The following is an 11,383-nucleotide window of genomic DNA, read 5'->3' on the forward strand; positions in this document are numbered from 1 at the left end:
AAATTTTAATCAATACTCTGAGTACTTATACCTGTTGCTTCAATTATTGTCTGTCTGAATTACAATTTTTTACCTACAGATATGTCTGTTTTTAGCTGGTCTGAGTGCTCACGAGACTAGAAATGTAGATTTACTTATTATAAGAGCCAGAAATTCAGACAATCGTGGTAAAGCAAAATCATGTAATAATGTACAAGAACCCAGCGCATTTAGTAATAATGTAATGTTCTGAATAAATTAACGAGCAAATTTCATTTTTCGGGATTCGCAATTTTGAAAAACAAAAATTTATAGTTTGACGATTTTGCAATTATTGATTTTAATTTTTGTTAGAGAAATCAACTGTAAATATCCGATACATCTTTGCTATGATTCTAAGCAAATTGACAAGAATTTATATTTAGTGGACAATTTTTTATTAATAAATACACAATTTGGCTTTTATGTTTAGCTCAAAATTTTTACGGAATCAACCAAACTTCTCTTGCCAAATGACTTTTTGCGATAATTCTTTAAAAATTCGCAGCCTTCATTTATTATTTAAACAACTTTCAACTTATTTCATCCATTTTTTATAAATAAATTCACAGTTTCGCTATTTTTTAATACGTGGCTTAGTTATTATTAACGAAATTCACTAAAAATATCAAGAGGGATGTTTGTTTAGGATCCGGATTTTTTTATGATATTGTTATTGTCTGAATTCCTGTCTTTGATATTAGATATTTAATTTGACATGATTGCTTTCCTAAATTAACAAATTATCTAACGAGTTTCTGGCACAGCTTGCAAACGTAAGTTTCCAAAAACTAATTTCTTGCTTTTGAGTCAAATTCCATAAATGTCAAATAACTCTGATAAAAGAATTACCTTCTTGTGGACTTTTGATTGTACCAATTAGAAAATTGTGTCTCGTTCGCGTCGACAAGATGAAAAAAAGAACAAATTGAGAATTGAATGCTATCCGTAGGACTGTATGACGAGGGCACTGTAAGGCGCAGAGTATCCGTCGATAGATCTGGATTAGATATTAACGAAGGTAATATTTATTGAAAAGGGTCAGGGTGATGCTCGGTTCATGAAATGCCACTGATAATCACAATCATATATTTTTACAACTAATTTGATTTCTTTTTGTTAAGAAATTTCCGTACAATTTTATTCATTTATCACTTTTTATAAACAAAGCATGTGTCATTTATTTCTTATAATTTATTAAATCCTTATCATACTTTGTATGTATTCTCTTTGGCATTTCACGAGAGGACATCGCCTTCCTTAATAGGCCCATTGACCCTGACCAAAATTTCTCGTAGTAATTTTCATTGCACTTTACGGTCCTCTCTTGGTCTTTTGTTCCCGTTGGGAGTTTTGCGTGCACATAATCATTGGAGAATGGATTAGAGCCACCGTGAGCCACTTTCGAGCGCAGCTCGGCTCTCACACGCGGAGAACCACTGGCCTGAAGAGAGGGGGACGCCCAGAAGCGTGCGCGCGCAGGCCGAGCACGCACGTTGCTGCGCTCCCCCCCCCCTCTCTCCCAGGGCAGTGGTGCTCCGCATATGTGATCCGAGCGGCAGTGGCTCTAATCCTCTTTATGATAATCATTAATCACTCGGTATCACCTAAAGTTTTCAAATTGGCATTCGACACCTTGTTGGCGACGTAAACGAACAATTTAGTGTGGAAAATAATTTTAAAAAAATAATAATAAAAGTATGCAGCGCTTGCGCGTTACTTTTCCAACGAATAATTAATCTTTTCTTACCGATGGTTCTCTTGTTTCTTCATTTTATTGTGCTGCGCCCACCGTGTAGGGCTGCCCTACATGCTGGAGCGTGCTGGCCTAGACGTCCAACAAGGTACTGTCAACTTACCTTCGTGTGGCTTCAAGAGAATCGTTGAAAGATGTCTTTTGCATGTCCAAGCAGATCGTGAGTCGAATGAACAAATCTGGCAAATACTTTTCTTCTTTGAGCAAAATGAAACTCATCAAACTATAAAAGCATTTGTGTGATTAATCAGTTCAAAAACTACTTTTCAAGGAAGTTTTGCATGATTTTCAGGGCCTAAATTGTTGCAAGTTTCGGCCTAGACACCTTTTTTTCGACACAAATAAGGATATTTTTCGGGTATTTAAACAAATATATTTTTAGGGTTTTTCATAAAAAATGCGAATTTTGTACAATATAGTTTAAACCAAAATCAAAACCTACTATTTAAAAAAATTTGCACTTCCAGCACTGTAAATTAATTTGTTAACGATTTAATTAAACTTTCAACTGAAAGGATTAATTTTTAACCAAAAAATTAATTTTGCAACAAAAAGATCAACTTTCAAACCAAGCATTTGAATATTTACGAAAAAAAATAATTCTCAACAAAGACTGTAATAGTTAATAATTCAATCAAGATTTATTTTAATTTTTAATTTTAAAAAATTCTATTCAACCAAAAAGGACGACTTTAAAATAAAATTGTTAAACTTTTAGCAAAATAATAAAATTTTTCCACAAAATAATTAAAATTTTAACTAAATCAACAAAAGATATAACCTATCATCTAAAGTGATGTCAAATTATTAAAAAAATAATTTTCGAAAAAATTGTTAAATTTCAATCCAAAAAAGGATGATTTTTTTTTAATGTTGAGTTTAGAAAAAAATAGTTACATTTTTAACCAAAAAGATTCATTTTCAACTTAAATTATGAATCTCCAAACATTTACTTTCAACAAAATAGTTCAACTTTTCATCCAGCAGTTAGATTTCCAAACAAAAATAAATTTCACTTTAAATTAAAAACCGTTAAATTTATACAAAAAGAGGAATATTTAACAAGATAATTAAATTCTTTATCAAAGCTGATTAATTTTAAACCAAACAGTTCGATTTTCTTGCAAAAATGACTTTTCAGTCCAGAAAGAAAAAAATCAAATTAATTGATCAAATTTTTAACCCGAAAAGACGAATTTTCAGCCCAAAGCTCGAATTATCCATAAATAATTAAAGTTTTAACATAAAAAAGTAATTCTTAAATAAAAACATAATAGCAGTCTTTTCAACCAAAAATAATTAACTGTAAAAAGAATATAGTTGTATTTTCAACCAAAAAGGATGCATTTTTAAGAAAATTGTTTAAATTTTAGCAAAATAAATAAATTTTCAAACGAGAAAGGTAAATTTTTTAACTAAAATGATGAAATTTCATATAACAAATATTTTTTTGTCAAGAAACAAAAAAAAACTTTAACTAAATGATTAAATGTTCACCCCAAAAAGACGAATTTTCAACAAAACAGTTACATTTCTAACAAAATAATTTAATTTGCAACAACAAAATGCGGTATTCTTAACCAAAATTATAATAATAGTCTTTTCAACCAAAAAGAATTAACTTTAAAAAGAAAGTAGTTGCGTTTTCATCCGAAAAATATAATTCAGTCACGAAAGAAAAAACTTGCAATTGAATGGCCAGGTAGATAAATTTTCAATAATACAATTAAATTTTAAACCAAAAAGAATGATTTCTTAAGAAAACTATTGAATTTTCAACAAAATAATTAAATTTTCAACAAGAAAGAGAAGGTCTCGACAAAACCATAATAGTAATCTTTTCAACCAGAAATAATTAAACTTCGAAAAAATAGTTGTATTTTTTTTATTGCCTTAGAAAACTTAAAAATTTTTGTTTCGAAAATAAAATTAATTATCCATGGCACACTTTTTGATTTCGGACTATACAATTTCAAATCCAGAATTCACAAAGTGTATTGGGCCACTCGGCAGTTTAGACCCTGATAATAATTATTTTATTAAGAAAGAAAATGTAGATTAGGTTTTTAAAAACAATTCGTGGTCAACATTTTAATTGAGCAATGAAAAGAAAGGAAAGTATAATAGCTTAGAAAATAATTATTTCAGAAACTTAATCACAGAGTGTCGACTTTACGAGGTATTGTTTTAAAATTGAAATGTTTTTACTTACTTTTTATTACCCAACTTCCCCTCAAGCATTTGAGTGACTGGCCGTTGCCAGCGCGGGTCCTTTGTACTTAATCAGGAATAAAATAGAAAAAAGGAAGTTGAAACTTTTTTTTAAATTGCTTTTGAGAAAAACCTGGAAACCACCTAAAATTTGGAGATTAACATTTTGTATCAACCTTGGTGTAAGAAATTATGTTGAAAAGTTTTATTAAAATTTCATCTAATGGTAAATGAATATCAAAATAGAGCTTCTATAAAATACTCTCATCATTTATATAATAAAATAGTTAGAAATTCAAAACATCACTATTTTCCCTAAAAAACACTTATAGAATTTACTCTAATTTTCAATTTATTTAGGCAAGTAACATCGTTGGAATCACTAAAAACATAGACTTCGAAAATAATATCTCCTAATTACTAATTACAAAATACAATTTTTCATGTTTCCTATTTTATTCCTTATCATTTACTTAGGCGCCTCTGCGATTGTTCAAAAATATATATTTTGACGGAAGCCTCAAATTTTTAAAAAAGCGACACCCTGTAATTAATTACAGAGAAGAAAAATAATTTGCCGCTCTTTATTCGTAAGACCCACTTCTCTATTTGAAGAATTTATTTCCAAAATGTACTCATTACTAAAAACACAAATAGAAAAAAATAAATAAACAATAAATATGAAAATTATGCGTGAAAGTATATTTCGGAAATAAGCTCTTCAACTTCGATCAAAATCTCTTCATCTTTACTTTTCCTGTAGTAGCATAAATTACCTTTTTCATAGGCTTATTAAAGATAACTATTTATTAATAATTTTTACGTAAAAAAATTTCATTTCAAATGCATGAAGTTTTGTTATTTTTTTTGTATTTTCTTTCAAAAATGTGTCTGCAAAACAATTTTGCAGCATTTTCCATTTTTATTTTCTTTTTTTATTTGAGGTACCGGATTTCATTTCCGCCTATGATTTTTTTTTATTGAAAAGCGTTGGGCCTTGAACCTTTTTCAAACAAGTTTTGTATTTAAATTCTTTAATTTTTCTATCAAGAATGAAAACATTTTCCATCAAATTATAATTTGAGGGTGAAAATAATGTGTATTACAAAATAAAAATGTCAAAAAACCATTTTTGTTAAGTTTACGTGTTTATTTGTTTTTAGGGTTATATAAGTCTAATCTTCCTAGGATTATTTTAAAAATTCAAAAAGATTTTTGAAGATTTTAGGTATGTCTCGAAAAAGTATTCGGGAAAATTTTAAATACTTTTTTTTTATTTGCAGGATTTTACAAAATTTTAGTAAAAATTCGGAAATATTTGAAAGTTTTTAAAGATTTTAAATCTCACAAAAACTTCTAAAATTGATAAATATCTTTTGATTTGTGTCAAATCATTCCTAAAATTGTCCAGAAAAATTCCAAATTTGAAAAATCGCCTTTAAACCTCCCAGGTTCCTTTTTGACAATTTTAGAAATCTCTTGAAATATTTTTAAATCTCTTTAAAATGTTTCAATTTCTTCCTCAATTTTTTGAAAAATCTTTAAAAATGAAAAATATAATTTTGAAATCTTTCCAGCTTTTTTTCAACAATTTTTTTAAATCTTTTGAAATGTTTTAAAATATTTTTAAATAAGGTCCTAAAATTAATTTCTTAAAAAAAAATGATTGTAAGTTTTTCTAGGAATCTTGAGAATTTTTTTTTTATAATCTTCACACCTTCAAAATTCTTAAAATGCTTCAACATTTTTTATTCGATATGTTCGAAAATCTGCTTTTAAAATTCTTTGAAATCTTTTTAATTTTAAAATTGCTGTTAATCTTTTGTAAACTTCTAAATATGTCTTAACGTTCTCGTTTTTTTCAAAAACGTGAACGTCTTCTACATTCTTTTTTCCAAATTTTAAGAAATCATTTGAAATGTTTTGAAATATTTTTCAATATTCTCTTAAAATTAATTTTTCAATATATTTATTAAAGGCTAAATAATGTGAACACTTCGTTTGAATTACTTTAGATTTAAATAAAAAATCTTTTCTTTAAATTAAATTTAAAAAGTAAGGTGCACAAACTTTCCTTTGACAAGACTTTATATATTTTTTTTATTACATTTTTTTTTAATGGGAGGACAAGTAGTCCTCAAAAAATTTTCAAATAACATACATTTTCGTCAGTAAAGTAAGTAATATTTTTTGAAAATTTTATAAATAAAAAAAATTTAGGGATGATATGAATTTTAAAAATGTAAATTGGTCAAATTAAATTGTTATATACGAGATATTTTTCCCTGAAAGGTTTTTGAAGAATTTTTTAAATTACGTGAGCGAATACTGTTAAATTTTGGGCTTCTCTAATTTAAAAAAAATCATTTTCTTGTCGAAGTGGTACCTTAACTCTACAAGCTGGGTTTCGCAGTCTAAACTCTACAATCTGGGCTTACCAGTCTAAACTCTCCAATCTGATTTTAGCAGTCTAAACTCTCTAATATGGTTATGACAGTCTAAACTATACAGTCTAGTTTTAGCACTCTAAACTCTACAGTTTGGATTTAGCTACATAAAAACTCTACAACCTGGTTTTAGCAGTCTAAATTATACAATCTGGGGTTAGCAGTCTAAACTCTTCAATCTCGTATTTTGTTGGCACCTGATGCTGCTGCGTTTACGTCACACTACGAACCAGCACAAAACGAGATTGAAGAGTTGAGACTGCTAACCTCAGATTAGAGAGTTTAGACTTCCATCCCATGTTTGAGAGTTTTGACTGCTAACCCCAGATTGAAGAGTTTAGACTGCGGACATCAGGTTGGAGAGTTTAGACTGCTAAGCGCAGTTTGAGCATATTAAGGCTGTATTGATATAAGCTAGCACCTCCACAAGAAAATTAATTTGTTTGATAAAAGTAAAGGAGCCGAAAAATTTGTATTGGGACCCAAAAAAGTAAAAAAAAACGAAATTCCGAACGACCGTCTTATCAATAACCATGGGGGTTATAGAATCCGGCCCCTCAATTGATGAAAACTGTTAAAATTGAGATGTACCTTTGTTCTGTTTCAGTTTAAGTATTTGATTTTTATTAGCTAAATTCGTAGCCTCTCTGAAATGTTAAAAAAAGATAGAATATTCTCGAGCGAAGCTTACATCAACCTATCCGCATTTAGAAAGTCTGCTTGTTTACACCGCAAGTATAAACATGCAAAAAGACAGCGTGTCTTACGTCCGTTGCGTTAAAGCCATTAGCACGTATTGGCGTTGTTTACTTTGAATCGATACCAAGAAGACTCATTATTTTTACAGAAATTCAACGTAATAGGGAATTTTACAAAAACGCCGACGTAAGACCACCGTTCACGTACGCCTCCTTAATTCGGCAGGTGAGTCCATATAAATTAAAAAACAATACGACCGAAAAAAATGCGAGAAAAATATTTTTGTAATGTCTTTGTTTGTAGCAAAATTGTCTGGAAGGTATAGGTTTATGCTATATTACATTGACGCAAAATATTTGGTCAGCATTGTCTTAAATTTGGAGTAAAAGGACATTTTTTCTTTTTTTCCGATATTTATCTCTATTATTTTCGTTACAGTCGATAATCGAATCTCCGGATAAGCAGCTGACGTTGAACGAAATTTACAACTGGTTTCAAAATACGTTCTGCTATTTCCGACGCAACGCAGCTACATGGAAGGTATACCTCAATATCCTAATTATCTAAAAAATTAGGACTTGCATTTAAGCCCGAGGTTTTCGCTTTAATAGCAAATTTTATCTGCCATAGTTAGGGCGCTGTTTAGAGCCACTGTGAAGTCAGCTGTTGATCGCAGCCCGACTCTCATTTGTTGAGAACCCCGGTTAGACCAGCGGAAAGCGTGCGCCCCACTCCGCGGTGTTTCGGCGCGCGCACGTTTCAACGCGTTTCCCTCTCTGTCGCCGACGGTTCTGCGCATGTGAAAGCCAAACTTCGTTTGGCAGCTAACTTCAAAGTGGTTCTCATCCGCTCTTAGACCATGGCGCTCTGCCGTGAGCTTCGAAAAGCTTTGCTACTACAACGAAAACATTTGTTGTCCTTTCAAAGACATTTTTCTTAGGAAAGCAAACGTAATTAACGACTTATTTTCGCCATTCATATTTTGGAAAAATATGAAAAGCGAATTTTTTCTTTCCGTGAGACATCGCTGCGTTCCAAACTAGTTCAAGAAAGGTAATCTGAAAGCAGGATGGGGAAGCTGCACTTTCACTTCTTGGTAAGATCCCTCTTGGTCGGAATCTCCTTTGACAATTTAATCGAGATTGAGTAAAATTTGTTATCAAAATTAGTCAATTTTTTTACACACTGCGAAAGAAATTTTTAGAGGGGCTTTTGTCTAGAAGGCATTTTGTCAAGAAGAGAAAGCAGTATTCCCGCAGGATGGACAATTTTCTGGTTATTATATTTCGAAAGGTAGAGGATGTTTATTTTGGTGGGCCGAAAAACCCAAATTTTTGAAACTAAAAAAGTGTATTGCGGAAAAGTTTTCTTTAGGGAAAAAGAACAGATCGTGAAACAAAAAGTTGAAATAGGTACGCATCGGGATCAAGATTTTAATTTACGACTAATTAGAAAGAATGGTATTGAAGTTATTATTTTGTCACAGTCTCTAATTTCTTTAAATTCCCTGAATTCCCTACATTTGGTTGTTTTCTCAGAATTCCCTGAGCGCCTTGACTTCTCTTAATCCCTTGAATTCTGTTAAATTCTTCTAAATTCCTTGAATTTTTTTTTATTCTTTGAATTTTTAAATTCCTCGAATTTTTCTAAATTCCTTTAATTCTTCTAATTTCCTTGAATTCTTCTGAATTTTTTTCATTCTTCTGAATTTCTTAACTTTTTCAAATGAATCTGTTATATCACCAGCGAATGGTTTTTACTATTTTTACTTCATTACCATTTATTATATATTATTTTTTTTTATTTTACTCTATTTATATTTATTTTCTCCTTATTTACCATTTACTTTATTTAATTTTAAATTCTTCTAAATTCCTTGAATTCTATTAAATTCCCTAAATCTTCAGAATTTCTTAAATTCTTCGAAATTCCTTTAATTCTTCTGAATGTTTTTAATTATTCTAAATTCCTTCAATTCTTCTAAATTCTTTAATTCTTTAAAATTCCTTGAATTCTCATAAATTCCTTGCATTCTTACGAATTCCTTCAATTATTCTAATTTTCTTGAATTTATTTTAAAGTCTTTAAATTCTTTTAAATTTTTCGAATTCTTCTGAATTTCTTGAATTATGTTTAATTCCTTAAATTTTTCGGAATTCCTTAAATTCGTTTAAATTCGTATAATTCTTCTAAATTCCTTGAATTCTTTTTAATTCCTTGATTTCTTCTAATTTCTCTGAATTCTTTTAAGTTACTTGAATTTTTCGAATTTACTTGAATTAGTTTTAAATTCTTCCTAATTCTTTGCTTTCTCATAAATTCCTTGAATGCTTCTGAATTCTTTTAAATTCCTTGAATTCTTTTAAATTTCCTTGAATTCTTTTAAATTCCTTGAATTCTTTTAAGTTCCTTTAATTCTCTTATATTCCTTGAATTCTTCTAAATTCCTTAGATTCTTCTGAATTCAAGGTGAATGTAAGAATCGCTCGAAAAAGGCAACAAAATAACTGATTTTGATACAACGAAAAAAATTTAAAATGAGAATTTTTCATGTCTGAATAATTAGAAAATTTTTTGAATCTGAAGAAACTCTAAGCCAAAAAATTTTATTTTAATCAAAGAAATGTACAATTAACAAAATAAAAAAATAGTGTTTAGGCGCATTTCCAAAAAAGTTTTAGTTTCTACAAACAATTTTTTGTAATTTCTAATTATGTATTATTTTTTAATTCACAAAAACTCGAATTACAAGAAATTCGCTTTAATTAGTTTGCCCATAGAATATTGATCAAATATTTTGTGCCCGATCCGCCAGTGTATGATATTAACTTATTTGAAAATTTTGTCGTAATATTTAAATAATTGTACATTTCTTCCATTTAATCTGGATAAGTTTTAAACCCGACATTTTTAATTTTTCTAAAAGAAATGTACATTTAATCAAACTTTAAAAATAGAATTATTTGCGATTTTCCAAAAAATTATAATTTTTTTACATTTTTAATTTTATATTATTGTTCACTAATATACACTACTTTTAAAAAATTCACCTTCACTTTTTGGGGAATAGAAAACTGGTTAAAACATTGATAAAACCTTTGAGCTCGATGCGAAAAGGACCAACATTAACAGGTTTCAAATTTTTGATGTTATTTGAATAGTTACACGTTGTTTCGCTATTATCTGACTCTATTTGATACCCGAAATTTTCCATTTTTGTTTATAAAAATGTACAATTAACCAAATCCAAAATATAGGTTTTCTGCGTATTTTCAAAAAGTTCTTATGTCCGAATTTTTTCCTTTCTAATTTTCATATTATTTTAAATTTAATTACACTCACTTTCTGCTTAAAAAGAATTCGCTGTAATTTTTAGACTCACAGGAAATTTATAAAAAAATTTAAACTTTGACCCCAATTCGCGAGTGTTAAATTTATAAGCTTTAAAATACGCCTCACGGTTACATTAATTTAATAAATATTAATTAATAGTCTCATTAATATTGTTTTTTATTCTTATATAAAATTTTTAATCAAATAATAAAAATTTCAGAAATTTGTTTGTTTATTTTGTATATAGTATTTCTGCTTCTAGATTTAGTTTCTCCAAAGGCAACTTTTCCACACCACGCCTTTCATACTTTTAAAAATTTAGGCATTTCGGCCCACCCTAATTTGTATGGAATTCGCAATAGGAGAGCAATAGTTTTTATCAATATAATATAGCATTAAATAATCAGTGATTAGAAAGAACTATTTTAGTTACTAAAATAAGAGATACATACTTCAAAATAGTAAAAAAAAAAATGCAAGTACAACAAGTACGAGATCGCTAAAGTCACAAATATTTTTAATAATTCAAGGTGCTGTTTTTTAATAGGAAACGGTGGAAGAAGCTTTTCTTATTGCAAGCCAATCTTTCTTGTATTATAGGAAAGGATCGGTAACCCTGAGTGCATTGTTCACTTCCGCTAATTCTACTTTTTTCCGTATAAATTTAATTCATTCTAATTTTTCTCACAAAAAAGTATCTTTTCATTAATTTTCGTCTTAAAAACTGATTTTAGATTTGAAAAAGAATTCCAAACCTTTATTATTACAGTTTTATATCATTTTCACGTTTTTAGGGTTTCGTAGCCCCGGTCAGAAACCCTTAAAATTTCGATCGGATGTCCGTCCGTCTTACTTTTTTCGCGAAGGGAGGGGCTCTGGAGAGGGGCGTGAGGAGGGGATTGTGTGGAGGGGGAGGAGC

The 11,383-nt window shown here is 29.2% G+C and overlaps 1 protein-coding gene across 3 annotated transcripts in view; it reads left to right on the top strand.

Moving 5' to 3' along the window:
* The window catches only part of LOC117167712 (forkhead box protein P1), a 421,480-nt gene that overhangs the window by 388,900 nt on the left and 21,197 nt on the right, over window positions 1-11,383 (top strand). For all 3 annotated transcript variants that reach the window (XM_033352848.1, XM_033352850.1, XM_033352851.1), the window contains 3 exons: window positions 971-1,039; window positions 7,280-7,356; window positions 7,570-7,671. In XM_033352848.1, the coding sequence (XP_033208739.1) occupies window positions 971-1,039; window positions 7,280-7,356; window positions 7,570-7,671 (248 nt within the window). The remainder of the gene's footprint in view (window positions 1-970; window positions 1,040-7,279; window positions 7,357-7,569; window positions 7,672-11,383) is intronic.

The sequence above is a fragment of the Belonocnema kinseyi genome, chromosome 2 (genome assembly GCF_010883055.1).
Source record: "Belonocnema kinseyi isolate 2016_QV_RU_SX_M_011 chromosome 2, B_treatae_v1, whole genome shotgun sequence".
Lineage (NCBI taxonomy): Eukaryota > Metazoa > Arthropoda > Insecta > Hymenoptera > Cynipidae > Belonocnema > Belonocnema kinseyi.